Source organism: Polypterus senegalus, chromosome 13, assembly GCF_016835505.1.
Source record: "Polypterus senegalus isolate Bchr_013 chromosome 13, ASM1683550v1, whole genome shotgun sequence".
In the NCBI taxonomy this organism is placed as follows: Eukaryota; Metazoa; Chordata; class Cladistia; order Polypteriformes; family Polypteridae; genus Polypterus; species Polypterus senegalus.
This window is the reverse complement of record NC_053166.1, coordinates 54,573,404-54,595,505: the sequence shown is the minus strand read 5'-3', so window position 1 is coordinate 54,595,505 and position 22,102 is coordinate 54,573,404. Positions and strand designations below refer to the sequence as shown.

Sequence of the window (22,102 nt, the reverse complement as noted above, 5' to 3'; positions counted from 1 at the left end):
TGGCCCGGAGCAAATAAAAGTACATACTAATATGAATATATGGTGTGATGGGCCCTGGCTAAACATGTAAGACTAGTGTTGCATTACGCTATGGTTGCGTGGTACACCGGGACTGGTCAAGTACCAAAAAATCCACAATTTAAAACCTTACAGTTACCAGCATTTCAGGAGTTTCGCTATCAGAGGTGTGTGTCAACTTTCCACTCAAATTTAACGTGCCGTTGGCCCCCACCCTCACTCCTTTGACACCTGTCAATTCTGTCGATTTCACAAAACATAACTAGTAGCTTCCAATGCAATCTTGACTTCTTATTGCATTGATGGACCTCGGTATAAATGTGTGATGCACCAGGGAGTCTGGTGTAAGACAGGAGTTTTTGGAATTGTCTATTATTTGCTTTGGACTCGTTTTGGTACTGGTACTGAGGTCCAAAAGCTGATATTGAGCATGTCATACTTAATGACTGGATTTCAGATTATGCAACTAGGTTGTTGTGATTTTGTTAATTGTTTAACTTTTCATCCATTTTAATTTTTACTGCATTACAACATGCAGGATATCATTACACAGCAATATCATCACCTGTTAGTTATAAAACATGGCAGGACCCATGAACACTTGTCTGCTTTAACGCCAGAGAACAGTTAGACTTTGTGAAGATCACATTTTACTTATTCCTGAGAAGCCTGTTGTAGAGTCAAGGTTTCTTTAAGTAAAGAGTTTCTGTTCACTGCTTGATTAGGTGATCATTTTGATTGCATTGCAATCCCTGATAGCTTGCCATAAGGCTACACACTAAAACAGTTAACAATAAGTGTGTGTATAATCAAGGCATTGTTACCAACCTTGAAGACAGCTGTATTGATAGAAAATGTCAATTGACACTCTTACAATTACTGCAAGAAAATCCGAATGTGACTGACGCCTCATTAAAATGTGCAATGAAATGAGATTTCCTGTTCAGTTTATTGTCTTTCCACCTGGAGCTGCTGAAGTACCATCACCTAAAAAGTCGGCATAGGGTTTACGGATTTCGAAATGTTCCATAACTTTAAGCCATTTATCCATACTAATATTAAAAATCTTGACTTTTGCATAAGAAATAGGTTACACATATTGCCTAGCATAAGCATGTTTTACACATGAAGACACTCGTTATATTTTAAAAAAATCTTAAAGAAAAGTGATCTGTTCAAGTTTTGTAAAGTGCAATTCATTTTTAGTAGCTGGAGCAAAATGTACCTTGAATTCAAATGAGCAGATCAATGGCAATTCTGACTGTTGTGATTGATGTGTATTTTTTATTATGGGTTTTCCTGGATGGATTTGTGCAATCTTTTTATTTATTTAGTGAATTTAGAAGTCAAGGATCACAGTTTTCTTATTAGTTTATGTTTTTAGTATACAATTGTGGAAGTTCAAAAATATTCCCATTTTGCTGCAACAGCTTCAGGGTATTTGGATTTCCTTTGTCATAGCATTCCCAGTTCATGACAGTTACGCAAACTGTGCAGTACCTGTGACGTCATCAGAGCAACTGTTTGAAGGTCATTACAAATATGTCTCAACTACCTGCGTTTTACATAATAGTACTTGAGCTCAAATCTTACAAAACTTTTTGTTCCTTTTGACTGCCCGTTTTTTTTGTTGTTGTTTTTTTTCCTCTTGTTCTTGTTTTTGATTACGTTTCCAGTTTGTTTGAAAGGCGCAATTGACTTTTTACTCCGACCTTAGTTTGCCGACTGCGGTGGGTTGGCACCCTACCCAGGATTGGTTCCTGCCTTGTGCCCTGTGTTGGCTGGGATTAGCTCCAGCAGACCCCCGTGACCCTATTCGGATTCAGCGGGTTAGAAAATGGATGGATGGATGGATAGTTTGCCGATTGAACATAGTACAAGCTGTATCTCTCAGTCCTCTTCATTAAAATATTTACCAGCTCACCCTGAGTCGGTATACTGGCTAAGTAAATGGTTTATTTCTGATCAAAAAATAATTTACAGGAAATAATTGTGTGGTTTCAGGGACCAAAGCCTATTCTACCATCGCAAAACTGAAACCGGCCCACAATGTGGTGCCAGCAGCCAATCACAGGGAGGGCTTACCTGTAAAAAGTCAGAAGTGTCTGCATTTTATGTTCACTCTGTTTCTGTAAAGTTAACTTTTTATGAATAAGTGAGAATTCATGGTCTTGCTTGTGATATAAACGAGGTGTTGTAGGGTAAAGAGTCTGAAAACAGACCAGTGAAACTGTTCATGGGTGTAGCTTACCAGGGAAGCTCTCTTTGAAAAGGAAGAATGAAACAAGAAAAGGAGAGAGTTGAGACTTAATCTTGATGACCATTAGATGATTCGGGACATCATGGTGAACCCAAAGTCCATGATCATGGTAGAAGAATACAGTGGTGGGAATGAGCTTGGGCAGTGCCTGAAGACATCTACCGGTAGGCCATTCAAGCTGATTTTATCTGCTTTGAGATGGACTCTACCATCTATATTTTGCAGTTCATCATTTACTGTACATATTAGGCCTTGTTTCTGCTGAAATATTTAAAGGACTAAAACCATTTAAAACCATTTGTTATTGTTAGGCTTTTGTTTGTTTATTTTTTTTTTTCTTTGTGTTATTTATTGGTAGTAGTATATTTCGGTCGCATCTTGTGTGGATTTGTAGATAGTCATTTGAACTTACAAGTATATTGTTTTTCTCTCTTCTAATATGCTTATACTTATAACTCTTCAACCCTTCCCGGCCAATTTTGCTATACGTCAGGTGTACGTGAGTCGGATAGCAGGTCAACCTCAAATTGCCCTTGGACACCGTCCTGCGATATTGATAGGTTAAATAATATAACTTACATGATATCAACAAAATGACCATGAGAAACAGAGAAGGTGAAAATAACTGTAGTAAATCAATCTTATAAAAAACTATACAAACATAAATGGCAACAACCAAATTCGTGACCACACCTCTCTCCCCCACACCCCAACAAATGCAGTATGCGAATAACTTAAAAGAAAGAAAACCCTTCGCAACAGACAGGACCCCAAAGTCCAGGCAGTTTTCAGACACTTAGGATAATACTAGGCTGACCCGCCTTTTAAGGCGACCGACTTTTAAGTTAACCACTTCTTAAGGCAATTCAATATGTAGATCAATTTGATATTTTATACAAACTCATTAATTTGGTTATATTGCATTTGAGCGGTATTACTTTAATACTCGTAGATTCTGTTATTTTTGTGATGAAATTTAAACTTTTTTTCTATATTGAGGTCGCCCTTTTGAACCCCCCTGATATTTACTACGTGGTGAGGCATTTGTACTCCATCAACATTATTTCCAGAGACATAATTTTGTCTATTTTTCCAGCGCATCGCACAAAAAGCAAGGGAACGATGGGAGCACCAGAACTCTGCTCACATCATGTTGCTTCGTACCGCAAGCTGCAAGTAGTGTCTGTGATAAGCAGAATACCGCTACGCTTTCCACTCACGGGACGGAAGGACAATCCCGACTGCTTTTACATAGTAAGAAAGAAGAAGAAGATATCGCACAGTCTGGAGTAGAAAATCATCTTTTACCTGGAAAAACGAAACTACAAATCCCATCGTGCATTGCAAAATGGACGGGGCGTGTGTGAAACTCCGCACCTGCGTGGCACTCACGGGACGGAAGGACAATCCCGACCGCTTTTATATAGAACAGCGGTTCCCAAACTCAATCCTGAGGACCCACTGTGGCTGCAAGTTTTTGTTCCAACCAGATTCACAATCAGTGATACTAATCGATAACAACTGATCTCATTTAATTAACTGGTCTTTTTTACTCGTATCTTATTCTGCATTCAGAAAAACACAACAGTATGGGTTTTAAATTTATAAGACATTTAGAAATATTTTTATTTTTTTCTAAAACTGTAAATGCTTAACTCTCTTTTGTTGTTTTCCTATTATTTTCCCCTTGTCCTGTATAGTTTGCTCTCTTCATTTAACACTAATAGTGACAATTAACAACCAGCACAGCAGACACCCGAGATGATGAAAGCAGCAACGACTTCAGTGTCAGACCTGCTAATTAGTAAATGAGCAATTAAATAACCAGAATATGTGGAAAAACAGAATGAAAATTAGGTTGAAAATACGGTTAACAAACCACATATTCCCCATGTAACTGCTTATTACATTTTAATAAAAATCTACCAAACTTAGTTTGTAATTTCTACATTGACTCCAAAACACAGAAACTGGGAAATAATGACTCACTTAATTAGGCTAAGAGACCAATAAAAAACGGAAGTTGGTTGGAACAAAAACCTGCAGCCACAGTGGGTCCCCAGGACCGAGTTTGGGAACCACTGATATAGAAGGATTAGTCCATTTTCCTTTTTCTGTTTTCCCCTAGAGTTTCCAAACACGCTATTCCAGATAAGCAAAGACCACTCTTAGCTCACCCACATTAATTTCTCCAGACTGTCCCATCCCTTTGTATTTCAGAGTGGGTCGACTGGAAATCTCTTCGAGGTGGCCACCTCCGTAACCGGGTGAGGCAATGGATAGTCTATGTTTGCTGTTGTTGTCCAGTTTTAGCAGTTGATATTGAAAACTAATGTTTTGTTCTGTGTTTCTTCTTGATTTTCGCTGTCTTTTTTAACTGTATCCTGGCGTCCTTTCTCCATGACAACCACTGGAAACTATACAGCAACAGACCACACCTCCATCAAAGGTCTTCATTACGACCGTCTGCCAAATGTGCCTGATTTTTATTCCCACCCCACCACCATATTAAGGGTACTTGGGCAGCAACAGGGTTTACATTGAGGACAGCGAAGAGACAAAAGCAAATCAGATAGCGTTTATGTGACAGTGCCACATACTCATATTTTTTCATTTATAGTTATTTATGTTTTTTCCCTTATATCAGCATAAGATCAGTAGGGAAGTAGTTTTGGTCAACAAAGTCACCCATTGCTGCGGTTATTATTGCAGCTTCCTTCTGTTTATTTGTGCTTGGGCAAGTCAGTGTACCACATGTGTCTTAGGGGATGAGGTACCAAAATTGTCTGTCTGTCTGTCTAACTAACTAACTGGACGTAGAAATTCCACACACAGATGGGAAGAACATTCTTTCTCCACATGCACATCGACTGGATGTTGGATTGAGATCATGATACTGAATCCATGAAGCAGCAGTACAACCCCTTTTAAAGAGTACAGTGATATTCTTACTTAGACTGATGAACATGCAACATATTTCCATTCTCTGGTGCCATAGTGAGTGAGTATAGCATCCATACAAACTTCCATCTTCTTTACCAAAAAATGTCAGAGCACAAACAGAAAATGCAGGGTGAAAACAAAAATCCCAAGTCATAATACCAGCAAGTGTCAGGAAACCAAGCCAATTTTCAAAACCTAAAACACAAACCAAAATTGTAGTCAAAAGGTATATAAGAATGTTTCTAAACCTTCTGTGTTTTTCTTAGTTTGGCCGACTGTGGTGAGCCTTGTTTGTTTCTGAAAAGAATGAAATCCTAATATACCAAATGAAGTACATATGAACATCAAAATGATTAAAACATTAAGCCATGGTAAAAATGCATTGAAATTTTACAAAAATAACATGGCTTGAATCCCAACATTAATTCCTCACACTTATCTTTTAGTAGCAAAAATGAGATAAACATAGGAACAACATGTGGTGAAAAATTTGACAAGAAGGAGCCAAATAAGTAGGTTTCACTGGGAAGCCGGCAAAGGCTTTCTTTTCTCAGCTCTCCCTGTATGGTCTGATGTGAGCGCCTACCGTAGACAACAAACTCCTACTGAGCACAAAGCTGTAAACTGTTGTCAGTTATTTTATTCAAAGTTTACTATGGAATTATAATTTTATTTCATAGCTGTTTTTTTACTTCAACTGGGGTTTTGAATGGTGGAGAGTGTATTAGTGGTTGTTTATACTGACAACTATTTAAATGACTTATTATTTTGAGTAGTCGTATGCACCATGTTTCTTCCTGCAGATGATGCCATTAGTTGTTTTGCTGCCTTGGTTATGGACTGGTCACACTCATGTCACTTACGCTACATTATTAAAGGGTCATACTTCTGTCTTGTCATTATCCAAGACTGCAGATCTCTTAATTCACTTTGCTTGCCTTTTTCACATTTCTGGTTAAAGAATGTTTTGGCTATGATAATTACATTCATGTTATCCATAAGTTATGATCTTGTGTTTTCTTTTTTTTTAAAGCACTAGGGGGCTTTGCCCCCTGCTCGCTTTGCTCGCCAACCCCTGTTTTTGTTTTTATGGATACACACTTTTAAGATTTATTTTTCTGTAAAAACAATATTTTGAATTTTCCAAGTCCCAACGTGCTGAATCTTTTTAATGAGGTCAGTGAGACATGTGTTTAATGACTTTATACCATAATTCAGGATAGGTTTCTCTGTTTGGAATTTCAGTACAGACAAAACAATCTACATCATCAGCAGTTAATACTTTTTTTGCAAAGTAACCAATAAATGCATGTGAGGTAAACTCCGTTTTTGAAATTCTCTTCTATTTCTGACCTCACTTTATCCTGCTTTTTTTTTTTTTTTAATGACACCTGGTCCGTGGTGATTATTTTCCCTTTTTTGAGTAATAATTTCCGTTGTTTGTGCTCCTGCGATCTTTTTTCTTTTTTTATACTTTCTAATTCTCCTACTTTCATATTCTTTAACTTTCTCCACATGTGTATCATGTCAACTTTTTTTTTTTTTGAGCCTTTCGAATTCCACTGCTTTATAATCTCTAACCTGCTCTGCCTGTGTATAGCGCAAACGTCCCGTTTGGAAGTGCTTTTTTCAGTTCTACTTGTTCCGGGCTGATAATTACTTCCTAATTTTCTGAATTTGCACCTAGATTATTCTTTTTCTTTTTTGTCTCTCCAACGCTTTTGAGTCTCTTTTTCTCCACGCTGCTTTCTTCTTCGCTTTGTCGTCTACGTTTCATTTATAACGTATTGTCCTTATATGCTTTATATGCACTGAGAGCCCTGAATCTGTGTGTGCTCAAAGCCAAAATACGACTGAGTGTGTTTGCTGGTTTCCTTTGCTCTTATTTATTTGTAAGTAGGGCGTGTCTTGCAAGAATCTCATGTTCTACATCATCGTGAGACGGTCCTGGGTCAATCTCTTGGCACAAAGTCTCATGTTTAAGGTCCCCGCGAGACGCTTCATGGCCAATCTCTTTAGTCTCGCAGGTCTTTTAAGTGTCTTCCGTGATGATAACGTGACAATCGCGTATCGTCGCCCTACTGTTTCTCTCCAGGATTTTTTTTTATAATAGTGAGATATATCCTCTTCTGGCCCTTTATTCCGTCCCTTCATGTTGATTCTTTATTCAGCACAACAGCCAGCAAAAAGTCACAAAGACAGTGCATGGCTTTAAGATATTTATTTTTCTTTGTTTGTTCTGTATGGGGCTTCATACTGCTGACATTTTTTTTTAAGTGTTAGGAGAACATATAAGGACTAGCTTGAAGACTTTTAAAATTTAGTGCCATGAGGTGGCCCTCTTGATGGTGTGTAAAGATCAAGATGCCTCTCAGCCGCACTCTATTTGCAGTAATATTTTGTTCTCAATGCGTTCCTGATAGTGATCTGCTCTCTTTTTTTCCTTTAATGCCCTGGAAATAAACAGACGGTGGTCCTCATTTTAATGCCAAGCTCAAGCCTTCAGATAGATAGATAGATAGATAGATACTTTATTAATCCCAAAGGGAAATTCACATATTCCAGCAGCAGCATACTGGTAAAAAACAATATTAAATTAAAGAGTGATAAAAATGCAGGTATAACAGACAATAACTGTATAATGTTAACGTTTACCCCCCCAGGTGGAATTGAAGAGTCACATAGTGTGGGGGAGGAACGATCTCCTCAGTCTGTCAGTGGAGCAGGACAGTGACAGCAGTCTGTCGCTGAAGCTGCTCCTCTGTCTGGAGATGACACTATTCAAGCCCCATCACTAAACTGGAAAGTTAATTTTGCATAGGTGCACATACACCCAAATGCACAGAGAACACTGCTGGGTCAACTAGTCCTGGAAACAGGCTTGTAGCACATGGCATGAAGACAATTTTTCTTACTGCATTGCGTAATTAGATTAGTAATTGCATTGCGCATAAGACAGAAAATTGGAAAACACTGTTTAAGAAGACAAAGCTAAGGGCTATTGTAAACATTTTAATATTAATATTGAATACTGAGGGAGGTTTATTGCTTGTTTTGCACAACATCTGCTGGAGATGCGCTCCACTGCTCCTTCATGCAGAAATGCCACTGGAGGTGATAATTTTGTAAGTATGGAACATTGTGACGATATCCCAGTGGTAAATATCTGATAGACGGGCTCACTGCCAAGGTGTAATCAGTTCATGACTGCTCCCAATGCTGCTAACCCTAATTTACCTCAATGTAAACTGCCCTTATGATTGTGGTGATACATCACCAGGCCCTGAACAGGATAGCAGGGCTTATTAGTTTTGACTAAATATTATTATTTTTTTTTAACGATTTGTCTCCTGTTTGAATCGGCACTTAACAGCAATAGAGGTGCTTCTCCCAGCAAATAATTCCTGCAAATATACAAATACATCCGTTCATTCTGAAAACCGCATATCCTAATCGCGTTCATCAACAGCTGGCACCACATGAGGCATTAGCCTGTTAGAAGCCCATGCTTATTAAATAAAATCACTTATTCTTTCTTCATTCTTCTGCCAACACTTTCATACACAAATGCCTAGGCCAATGTGCAGTTCTTTATCACTCAATTCTGAAGGCATATTATTCCTGTTAATTTAATTAAGCTTTCTTGGCAGCCATATGTGATGTTTATAGCTTTAGAGAGTCTTCAAAAATATTTAAAGGAATATGTATTACTGAGAGAAAAAAAAATTGAAAGCCGTTATTAGATGGAGAAATGCGCCTAGAGTACTTTGAGCTTGCTGACACCTGCAGTTTCCTACATTGTGGGTTCAGTCAGTGGCTCATTCAGTTTGGGTGGTGTTCTGTTAAGCCCTGAGGGGAGAGCAAATCAGAAGACTGATTTCTAAGATGTTGGACCTTCAGCCCTTCAACCGTGATTGGGTTTAAGTAAACTGCTCAAAAAAAATTAAAGAAACACTTAGAAAACGCATCAGATCTCAATGGGAAAAAATCCTGCTGGATATCTCTACTGATATGGACTGGGTAATGTTAGGAACGAAAGGATGCCACATCGTTTGATGGAAATGATAATCGAGCTCCACGGTGCCAGACAGTGAGCACAGGGCCCACTAGAGGACGTCAGGCTCTCAGGTCACCCTCATGAAGTCTTTTTCTGATTGTTTGGTCAGAGACATTCACACCAGTGGCCTGATGGAGGTTATTTTTGTAGGGCTCAGGCAGTGCTCATCCTGTTCCTCCTTGCCCAAAGGAGCAGATACTAATCCTGCTGATGGGTTAAGGACCTTCTACGGCCCTGTCCAGCTCTCCTAAAGTAGCTGCCTATCTCCTGGAATCTCCTCCATGCCCTTGAGACTGTGCTGGGAGACACAGCAGACCTTCTGGCAATGGCATGTATTGATGTGCCATGCTGGAGAGGTTTTACTACCTGTGCAACCTCTGTAGGGTCCAGGTATCTCCTTATGCTACCAGTAGTGACACTGACTGTAGCCAAATGCAAAACTAGTGAAGAAAATGGTCAGAAAAGATGAGGAGGGAAAAATTTTAGTGGCCTCCACCTGTTAAACCATTCTTGTTTTGTCCGAGAGATGATCCAAATACATTTAAGCTGCTGTTAGTGGTACTTATCTGTTGTGTTATAGTGCCTTTAAAATGTACTTTACCCGAAAGCACTCCAGTACTGCTCAATAAAACATTTCATAAGCCCTTGAAGCAGTCCCCAAAGTCCTGGCCTCTTCCCAATGCCTCACTCTCTTCAGGCCGCCTCCTGCCTCCTCCAGAGACCTCGTCCACTACACTCCCGACTCCAGCCATTGTCTGAAGGGAGGCGGCCCCTTTTATAGCACCCGGATGTGCTGCAGGTGGGTTCCAGAAATCTTCCACGGACACACCCCAGTGTGGCAGAAGTGCCAGCTGCATCCCCGGAAGCACTCCGGGTGTCCCCTCTCTTCTTCCCCCCAGCACTTCCGGGTGTGGCGGAAGTGCTGAGGTCCAGGGCTCCAAAGGCCATGACCATGACCATGACCATGGGCCCCTACAGGGTTGAGCTTCCAAGCTCTGTACTCGTGGCCCCCAAAGGAACCACGGCGGTCACCCCCACATGGTCTGGGGAAGGCGTAAGCCCTCCTCTGATCTTCCTAGGCGTCCCGGCCGGGTCACCACCCCAGCCATCTCCGATAATATGCTACATTTTATTTTTTTTCCCTTGCACTCAATGAGCGAAGCCACTGGGTAATCAGCTAGTATGTATATATATATATATATATGTATATATATGTATATGTATATGTATATGTATGTATGTATATATGTGTATATATATATATATATATATATACTAGCTATCCCTTGCAGCTCCACCCGCATAGTAATGAAACAGGACAAACTTTAAAAATCAATAAACAAACAGGTATTGCTAGTTAAGTGGAGGCAAGATATGCTCCAAAACATGGCCAGAGGTAGAGCGATTCGAATGGAAGCTGGCGAGTAAGTGGGGAAGGCCCCGCCCGGCTCTCCACTCCTGATTTCACACTTCCACCTCCCCTTGGCCCTTTGCATGTCTCTCGGATTAGTGCAAATAAATCGCTTCTGCAAACAAACTATGATAGCACGATGACAGAAGCAAAATCCACTGGAATGTTCAAGCAAATTATAGAAAAAAACCTGATCTAATTCCATTCTCTCAAGAAAAGTGGGAGAGACATACAGATAGACAGAGAGACGTTGAATTATAGATATATATATATATATATATATATATATATATATATATATATATATATATATATATATATATATATATATATATATATATATATATATATATATATATATATATATATATATATATATATATATACACACACACACACATACAGTGCATCCGGAAAGTATTCACAGCTCATCACTTTTTCCACATTTTGTTATGTTACAGCCTTATTCCAAAATGGATTAAATTCATTTTTTTCCTCAGAATTCTACACACAACACCCCATAATGACAACGTGAAAAAAGTTTACTTGAGGTTTTTGCAAATTTATTACAAATAAAAAAACTGAGAAATCACATGTACATAAGTATTCACAGCCTTTGCTCAATACTTTGTCGATGCACCTTTGGCAGCAATTACAGCCTCAAGTCTTTTGAATATGATGCCACAAGCTTGGCACACCTATCCTTGGCCAGTTTCGCCCATTCCTCTTTGCAGCACCTCTCAAGCTTCATCAGGTTGGATGGGAAGCGTTGGTGCACAGCCATTTTAAGATCTCTCCAGAGATGTTAGGTTTCATTCATCGATTCCTTTCTTACTGCATCAATAAACCGCTCGTCTTCCTCTTTATTGAAGACATCACACACTGCATGCACGGTTTTTTTTTTTTTTTTTTCACACTGTCTTCCTTTAGCTGGACATTGACTTTTTCCACCGTGTTCTTTGTTTCCGCAGTAGCTGCACTTCTGAATATGCTTGTATGCGTCACTCGCTTTATATTCTTTTGCTGCCTTCTCAGTTGTGTAATGCATTTTTTGAGCTCTTTGGAGCTCTTGCTTTTTGTGTGCGTACTGCGTTCACAGTCAGTTCACGTGAGCCGCTCGGCGTACATGCATCGAAGGTTCTCAGCTGTGCTTGTGCTATCTCGTACGATGTTGCAATGTCCACGGCTTTATTTAATGTTAGCTCAGACCCGGCACTTAAAAGTTTCGCTCGCATTTTTGCCAAACACTATTCTATCCCTGACCATCTCATCTTCGTTTGCATAAGCACAGTCCTTTACCAGCAATTTTAACTCCGTTACAAAGTGATGAAAAGTCTCGTTTATACCCTGCGTCCTCTGAGTAAATTTGTTATCTCACGAATATCGTATTCGTCTTAGGCATGACAAACGCCAGCGGCAGAGTGTCTATGAAGCTAATTTAAAGTTAAGCTTTACACCTTGCTTTCCTATTCGTTTGCATAAGCACAGTCCTTCACCAGCAATTTTAACTCCGTTGCAGCAATTTTAACTTTGTTACAAAGTGATGAAAAGTCTCATTTATACCCTGCGTCTCTCAGTAAACTTGTATCTCGCGAATATCGTATTCATCGTAGGCATGACAAACGCAGCGTGTCTATGAATTTAATTTAAACTTACGGTTCACACCGTGCTTTGTTTCCGCAGTAGCTGCACTTATGAATATGCTTGTATGCGTCACTCACTTCATATTCTTTTGCTGCCTTCTCAATTGTGTAATGCGTTTTTTGTTCAGCGCTCTTTGGAGCTCTTCCTTGTTCTCTTTGTACTGCGTTCACAGTCAGTTCAAATGAGCCGCTCAGAGTACATGCATCGAAGGTTCTCACCTGTGCTTGTGCTATCTCGTGCAATCTTGCGATGTCCACAGCTTTATTTAATGTTAGCTAAGACCCGGCACTTAAAAGTTTCTCTAACTCTTTCGCTGAGTTTGTGCCAAACACTAGTCTATCCCTGACTATCTCATTTTCGTTTGTATAAGCACAGTCCTTCACCCGGGAATATTTAGCGGAAGCTTGTCTATTGGATTTCTGCCGACGGACGGCCTTATATGGGCAGGCACTCAATTACGTGGGAGGCGTGACGATGTGGGACGCAGCTCCACCTCACACGGCGACCGAGCTGCAGGCTATGGCTGTATATATGTACATTATTAGGTTCCAGTTATGACCATTACGCGTAGAATTTCGAAATGAAACCTGCCTAACTTTTGTAAGTAAGCTGTAAGGAATGAGCCTGCCAAATTTCTACGTAATGTGTGATTACGTGAGAGGCGTGATGATGTCACACGAAACTCTGCCCCCCACGGCTTTCGAGCTCAACTCCATTACAGTAAATGGAGAAAAATAGCTTCCAGTTATGACCAATACGCGTAGAATTTTGAAATAAAACCTGCCCAACTTTTGTAAGGAAGCTGTAAGGAATGAGCCTGCCAAATTTCAGCCTTCTACCTACACGGGAAGTTGGAGGATTAGTGATGAGTCAGTGAGTCAGTCAGTCAGTCAGTCAGTGAGGGCTTTGCCTTTTATTAGTATATATATCTATACTAATAAAAGGCAAAGCCCTCACTGACTGACTGACTCACTCACTCACTCACTCATCACTAATTCTCCAACTTCCCATGTGGGTGGAAGGCTGAAATTTGGCAGGTTCATTCCTTACAGCTTCCTTACAAAAGTTGGGCAGGTTTCATTTCGAAATTCTATGCGTAATGGTCATAACTGGAAGCTGTTTTTCCATTTACTGTAATGGAGATGAGCTTGAACGCCATGGGGCGGAGTTTCGTGTGACATCATCACGCCTCCCACGTAATCACGCAGTACATAGAAAACCAGGAAGACCTCCAAAAGCGCTGAAGAAAACATGCATTATATAATTGAGAAGGCAGCGAAACAATAAGAAGCGGCGAGTGACATATACAACCATATTGATGAGTTCTGCTACTGAAACAAAGCACGATGTAAACCTACACTTTAAATTAAGTTCATAGACAGGCTGCGCTGGCGTTTGTAATTTAGTGCCTGCCCATATAAGGCCGTCCGTCAGCGGCAATCCAATAGCAAACTCCACTAAATATTCACGGGTTAAGGACTGTGCTTATGCAGAGGAAGATGAGATGGTCAGCGTGGTGTTTGGCACAAACTCAGCGAAACTGCGAGAGAAAGTTTTAAGTGCCAGGACTAAGGTAACATTAAATACAGCCATGGACATAGCACGAGATGGCACCAGCACAACTGGGAACTTGATGCATGTACACCGAGCGGCTCACGTGAACTGGCGCAGTGCACAGATAAAAGCAACAGTTCCAAAGAGCTGAACAAAACCGAATTACACAATTGAAAAGGCAGCAAAAATATGAAGCGTTGATACATACAAGCATATTCATAAATGCAGCTACTGTGGAAACAAAGCACACGGTGGAAAAAGTCAATGTCCCGCTAAAGGAAGACAGTGTAAAAAAACCTGTGCATGCAGTGTGTCAGGTCTCAGATAAAGAAGAAGACGAGCTGTTTATTGATGCAGTAAGAAACGAATCGATGAATGAAACCTGTCATCTTTACAACGATTGACAAACACGGAATGTAACTTGAACACAACACATCCTACAAATACGAACCTGATTGAAAGAAATAATGATAATCAAATCATTGATGACAGCAACACTCAGTAACACTCACAAAACAAATACTGTATATTGACAGTCATGTTACGTTATTTTTAAAATGTTCCCTTTTCTTTTCTAGCTTTTTAACACACTACTTCTCGCTGCGATACGCGGGTATATATATATGTATATATATATCCCGATCTACATACTCGAATAATGGATACTTTATTCACCATCAATGATTGTTTTGGTAAAGCCATACTCAGTGTATTCATTAGATGAGCGGTAAAAAGTAAGAGCGAGGGAGGATGACTTATTGAGGCATGCAGGCTGTAGTGCGCGTCAACTCTATCTGAATTGCGATCACATTTGAAAAATATATCTTTTCAAGTTCTATTTAGTCCATATGTGTCAAACTCAAGCGCGGGCCACATCCGCCCGCGTGTAATTATATCCAGCCCGCGAGATCATTTTATATACTGTATTATTGTTATTAATGGCCCGGGTATATGAAGCGCTGGTAACACAATAAACTACAGATCCCATAATGCAGCGCTTCAGCTGCCTTGCCGAACACTTTCTGCGTTAATCAAGTCTAGCTTATGATGCTGCAAGTTATTGCGAAGCTAGCTCACACGATGCTGAAGAGAAAAGTTGATTCTGAAAATAGAGCCTTTAAAACCGATGGGAGGCTGAGTATATGTTTACTGAACCCGTGTGTCTCATTTGTGGAGCTAATGTGGCTGTAATTACAGAATTTAATCTAAGACGGCACTATGAGACAAAACATCAGGGAGTTCTGTGTTGTGGAGATTCTCAGGATGGATTGCAGGTGCTCATCAGTGAGGCTGAAAGACCTGAATGCAATGCAGAAGATACAGAAAGCAGAAGAATTAAATAAGAATCTGACACTTCAGCGGACGTTTTACCCGTGCACAATCACAAAGTGATTTCAAGTGAAGTTGCTTTTATGGGAGACACAAATGCACCAGTGCAACTTTCCCTGTTGCCAAGTAATGTTAAACCAAGTCGTCACTACGGTGTTCCCAAATCGCACTTTGCTGATAAACCGGCGCACTGAGTTTGCACGGCGCTTTGGTGACTTTGAAGAACAAAAAGTCCGTCTACATGCGGCTCGAACCTTGTGCATGTTTGGTAGCACATATCTGTGTGAGAAGCTCTTCTCAGTGATAAAGACTAACAAAACAGCACACAGGAGTCGCCTCACTGATGAGCACCTGCAATCCATCCTGAGAATCTCCACAACACAGAACCTCACACCAAACAGAAACGAACCTGTTGCCAAAAAGATGCCAGGCGTCCAGCTCTAAAATGACATATGAGCAAAGACAACTTAATGATTTGATTTGTTATTGCTGAAAGGAACACATTTTATTTATATTTCCAGGTTTTGTTATGCAGCATGTTCATATTTGAATTTGTATAATTTTGAAAGGATATATTTTTATGGAGAGCAAAATCTTTTGGGATATTTAAAATCTAAATTTATTTTTTATATAAATTTACATAAGAGTAAAGAAATTTGAATGTTTGTTCTTTTAAGTTATTTAAGGTTTGAGTTGATTTATTAACGAATAATATTCCTGTCTGTTTTTACCATTCCTACCAAAGATATTTCTGTCGACTAAATAAAAATTCCTTCTATTTAAAATTTAAATAGAACTTGAACAAATACGATAGTTCATAATATCCACGCAGACTTGCGTAAGAGCGGAGTTATCCGTTTTAACAAGCAGCGTATTGCACTGATACTGAAATAGCTGTGTGTGTATATATGTAGATATGTATGTATATGTATATATATGTTTATATATGTGTGTGTGTATGTGTATATATATATATATATATATGTGTGTGTATATATGTGTGTGTATGTATGTATGTGTGTATTGTTATGTATGTGTATATATGTAGATATATATATGTTTATGTGTATATGTATAGATATGTATATATATATGTTTATGTGTGTGTGTGTGTAAATCTATACTAATAAAAGGCAAAGCCCTCACTCACTCACTCACTCACTCACTCACTCACTGACTCATCACTAATTCTCCAACTTCCCGTGTGGGTGGAAGGCTGAAATTTGGCAGGTTGATTCCTTACAGCTTCCTTACAAAAGTTGGGCAGGTTTTATATCGAAATTCTACGCGTAATGGTCATAACTGGAAGCAGTTTTTCTCCATTTACTGTAATGGAGATGAGCTTCAACGCCGTGGGGGAGTTTCGTGTGACATCATCACGCCTCCCACGTAATCACGCAGTACATAGAAAACCAGGAAGACCTCAAAAAAGCGCTCAAGAAAACATGCATTATATAATTGAGAAGGCAGCGAAACAATAAGAAGCGAGTTCTGCTACTTCGGAAACAAAGAACGATGTAAACCTACACTTTAAATTAAGTTCATAGACAGGCTGCCGCTGGCGTTTGTAATTTAGTGCCTGCCCATAGAAGGCCGTCCGTCAGCGGCAATCCAATAGCAAACTGCCACGGGTAAATATTCACGGGTGAAGGACTGTGCTTATGGAGAGGAAGATGAGATGGTCAGGGTGGTGTTTGACACAAACTCAGCGAAACTGCGAGAGAAAGTTTTAAGTGCCAGGACTAAGGTAACATTAAATAAAGCTATGGACATAGCACGAGATGGCACCAGCACAGCTGGGAACCTTCGATGCAAGTACACCGAGTGGCTCACGTGAACTGACGCAGTGCACAGATAAAAGCAACAGTTCCAAAGAGTGCTGAACAAAACCGAATTACACAATTGAAAAGGCAGCAAAAAATATGAAGCGTCTGATAAGCATATTCATAAATGCAGCTACTGTGGAAACAAAGCACACGGTGGAAAAAGTCAATGTCCCGCTAAAGGAAGACAGTGTAAAAACCCGTGCATGCAGTGTGTCAGGTCTCAGATAAAGAAGAAGACGAGCTGTTTATTGATGCAGTAAGAAACGAATCGATGAATGAAACCTGTCATCTTTACAACGATTGACAAACACGGAATGTAACTTGAACACATCCTACAAATACGACCCTAATTGAAACAAATAATGATAATCAAATCCTTGATGACAGCAACACTCACAAAACAATTACTGTATATTGACAATCATGTTACGTTATTTTTAAAATGTTCCCTTTTCTTTTCATAACTTCTACTTCTCCACTGCGATACGCGGGTATATATTTAAATGTATATATATACAACTATCTACAGTACATACTGTTGCACAGACAAGCCACATGCTGTGGCTCAATTGTAGAGTCTTCCCCTCTAATGCCGACATTCGAGGTTCGATTCCCGAGAGGGGATGCACTGAGTATGTACGCGCGCTACTGATTCATTTTACCTTCATCTCCTTGGTTTGGGACGTATGAAAAATATTCGTTAACGCAGAATCATGTTACGTTATTTTAAAATGTTTCCCTTTATTAGCACAAGCACAGCTGAGAAGCTTCGATGCATGTACTCCATAAGCGTTAAAAATAACGCATTTAATCACACTTTCAATTCCAGGCAAGGGAACTTTTGTCAATGCATCATTTCCTGGTACATCCATTACACTGATGCACACATCACAGCTACAAAAATGTTAGAGTCGGAATAAAGCGCGTTCTTACGACTGATCATTTCGACTACCCGAGCGAAGCGTTGATAAAAGCATGGTTTTGTGCACAATGAAAAGCAAGCAAAATTAGATGCATTACAGAAAGCAGACTTTGTGGCTCTTACTGGGGATCATTGGACTTCCGTGACCGTTAGTAATTCTAATTACATCTAATTACAAAATGTTCAATGATCACACTGTTTTAGCCTAATGTACAAAATAATTTTGGCTAAGGTTACTCAGAGTTTAAAGATTAAGTTGGTCAAATTACCTTTTATGTTTCTGACTTATTTTTTTAAGAAGAAAAACTGCACTTTATGTTGAAATTTTGGTAATTATTATTTAAAGACAATACTATTCTGAAAATCTACTTAAAGTACTTAAACTACCACTTTATTTTTAAGTCTGCCCAATTTTAACCAGGGATGATATTTTTGTTTCTGTTTTGAATTCAAATGCAGTTTAAAGGCTTTTTTTTCAGAAATTAAAACAGCTTCAGTTTACAATATTCATGTACATGTCTATTATTTGATTCTGTCGCCCACTAAAACACTTTTAAATTAAAAAAAAAAAACATTTTTAATCGAGTCCCACCCCTAATATATATATATATGTGGATATATATATGTAGATTTGTATATATAAATGTGTATATACAGTATATATGTAGATATGTATATGTGTATATACAGTATGTATATATACAGTATGTATATATATGTATGTGTCTATATGTATATATATATAACTGTGTATATATATATATGTGTATAGATGTGTGTGCATATATATATATATATTTATATATATATATATGCCAGCAACACTTGTAGCGGTGCCACATAGTGTTTAAATGTCAGTGCTGTGTGTGTCTCGTTTTCATTGTCCCATTGACTGCGTTGTGTGTATCAGTTAATGTTGTCCCCGTAAAGGAGGACGGATGATGGGAGGAGTTCACAATCACTTACCTGGAAAACACCTGTATATCAATTAATCAATTACTGCCGTCACGGATTATTTAAGGAGAAGAGGAGGAGACGAAAAGGAGACCAGCACGAGGAGAGAGAGGAGAACAACCAATAACGATTCACGATTACAACCTGCCTGCCGTTTCATTCCATTGCGCTATCATCCAGTTTGTATTTCATTCATCCGACTGCCTTTCAACCTGCTTACCGCTGAAGACCCGGGTCGAATCATCATTCGCCGCGCGCCGAGGAATCACGGTGAGGTTATTCCAAACGCCGGAAATACTGAACATTACTATCGTCATTAATCAGTACCCGTATTCAGGACATTTATTTCACGCATCGGACTCAAGTTCATGATCATTCCGTTTGCCAGCCATTTGTCGCTTTGTGTGGTGTGTGTCATATGTAACGTGGACAAGGGAGGGGATTTATATATATATATATTGTCGGGTTTGCTGTGGGATTGTTGGGGTGGAGGAATATTTGAGTGTACATTTGTCTTGTGGCGTGTCTTGTCCCATTTAATACATTTATTCTTGTTTCCTTTTACATTCTGCTTATTGTCTTTGCTTTTCAAACCGTCGATTGTGGGGAAAGTTAATCTGTGTAGGAGTACGGCTTGACAGGAAAAGGTTTCTCAGTCAATTATCCAGGCCACAGGTCTTGGAGGTGTAGCTGCCGGCTGGGAATAAGGGGTCGGCCGTTACACACTCAATATCAATGACAAAACAATTACATTAACAATCATCTTACGTTATTTTTAAAATGTTTGCTTTTCATTTTCATAACTTCTTTAACACACTACTTCTCCGCTGCGAAGCGCGGGTATTTTGCTAGTATATATATATATGACAGCAACACTCATCACTCACAACAGTGACAAAACAATTACATTGACAATCATGTTACGTTATTTTCAAAATGTTTCCTTTTCTTTTTCATTGCTTCTTCAACACACTACTTCTCCGCTGCGAAATTTTTAAAGAAAACTTGACTCCCTTGGGAAAATAAAACATTTCATGGTGAAAATGTTGCCGCAATAGTGAAAAAGCAGCAGCATTGTACAAGGTAAAATACTGATCAGCACTCGCTACTAATGAATATACCATTTGTGACACTCTCATAAAACCATACACTTTAGCAACTGTGTTGCTGAACTCTGCAGTATTTTTTGTTCTGCCACAGAGGAATCACAGTCAGGGTGATAAGCCACAGAATAAGAGACAGAGAAGTATTAACTCAAAACCTCATAGGGTCTGAAGCCCAAAGATAGTATCGAACCCTAAATAACAAAGACCAATTCAAACAAAATTCATAGTCAAAAAGAGACAGCAAAAATGTGATTCCCTGAAAAGAATTACTAATGTCAAATGCAAAGGTTTTGATTTAAAAAAATAACTATTAATTTGGACATTGAAAGCAGGTTGCCACAATCTTATATAGGAAGGAAGCAATGTCATGTGACCAGCAACAGGAATAGCAACCATATACCATGTGACTGCACCATGAGTAAACACACAAAATGGCAGCATCCAGAATGTAACACAGAATAGGGAGGTGAAAATGTCATATTAATGACAAGATATTATTGTCTGAATCTAACTGTACAAATAAATAAAGTTTTCCAAAACATTAAAATCATTACATCTTTATTCACTCCGTTAGACAGAGTCTTGCTCCGTTTGTGTTTTCAGAAGGACTGTTTGTATCGAGAAATATCCTGGAGCTCCTTAATCAGCTGCTGTTTGGCATGTCATGAAATTTAATGTGGTCATATGCACTGGTTTTGGCTCACTTATTTCTTTTTCTTTTCAGGTCTTCTAGTGGGGACGCTTGATGTTGTTCTTGATTCTAGCGCACGAGTCGCTCCCTACAGAATTTTACATCAAGTTCAAGATTCACAAGTTTACTGGAACATTGCCTGTGGTAAGTCAAGGAAGGGTTTTGGTGCATTTCAGTTGTAAGTTTGTGGGGATGTGCATAGTGCTCATATACACGGTATCATTTAAAAACTGCACATTTTAATATTTGGATGTGATCTCCAGGGAAAAGAAAATGCTGAAAGTCTGACATCTAAGGTTGTTTTTTGTGAATGAGTTACCCACTGTGCTATTAAAGGCATCATTCAAACAATTCTTTCACATTTGCAGGCACGTGTTCCTCGAAGTGTCATCCACTCTTTGTAAGTTTGTTCTTGAGGTTCCATGTTCAGATTGAGATCATGATAGTATTCATAGAGTTAATGTCCAGTAAAAGTTGAAGTTTTTGTTTTTTGCAGGTTATGTTAGTTAGTTACTGTAAATTGTGTCAATTGTTGTGAGTCAGTGGGCTCCATGATGGCGACCACCCTGTTGAGGGTTGGTATCTGCCTTATACCTAATGCTGCTGGGATAGGGATTTCAGAATAAGTGATTTTAGAAAATGGATGATTATTATTGCAAACATTGTAAAAAAAAAAAAAAATGCAAAGAGAAATAACCCTTTTTATTTTTTTTAAATGTGGCTTTGAGTACTCTAAGTTAATAGAGTTGTCAGTGTGGTGTTGCCCTTTGCACAATTTCAGCTAACTAGAATGACTTTAGTTTTTAAGACCTTAAGTACAGGTCATTCATTCATTCATTGTCTCTGGTGCACAATGGGAGACAACTTTCTTAGGTTTTATTGATAAGTATTATGTCATTAGCGTTCAAATTGAAATGAAATGTAATCCAAACATTAGTTAATGTGCTTAATCCAATGTTAGAGTTGAGCCCATTAAACAAATTATAAAATGGCTTTAAATGTAAGTGGTCCCTACACTAATTAATTTTTGCATCTACTTTGTGTTGGTTTTTTTTTGTTTTTTTTTAAGCACACAGACATCACAGTAACATATTGAACAAGGAAACACACTCTGATAGATTTCCTTTCTAATTCTAAATTCCTTAAATCAAGTTATAAGCTCACATCAGATTGGAGCACACCTAGCCAACATTTGGCACCAGGCATGAACCTACACTTGGGACTGTTAGAAAACCATACCAAATGTTATGATTCTATCCCAAAATGGTTCAAAACCAGACATACAACTTTGCATATTTAATTTTGTAGATAAAGACAAGATAAAGAGAGAAAAGAGCAAAAAAAAAGGTCTAAATGACCAACAGATCTACAAAAAAGGAATCCCAAA

At 38.9% G+C, this 22,102-nt stretch overlaps 1 protein-coding gene across 2 annotated transcripts in view; it reads left to right on the top strand.

Moving 5' to 3' along the window:
- LOC120541953 (TBC1 domain family member 9B) overlaps positions 1-22,102 on the top strand; it is a 91,969-nt gene that overhangs the window by 5,739 nt on the left and 64,128 nt on the right. For both annotated transcript variants that reach the window (XM_039773969.1, XM_039773968.1), the window contains exon 2: positions 20,749-20,859. In XM_039773969.1, coding sequence (XP_039629903.1) covers positions 20,749-20,859 — 111 coding nt within the window. The remainder of the gene's footprint in view (positions 1-20,748; positions 20,860-22,102) is intronic.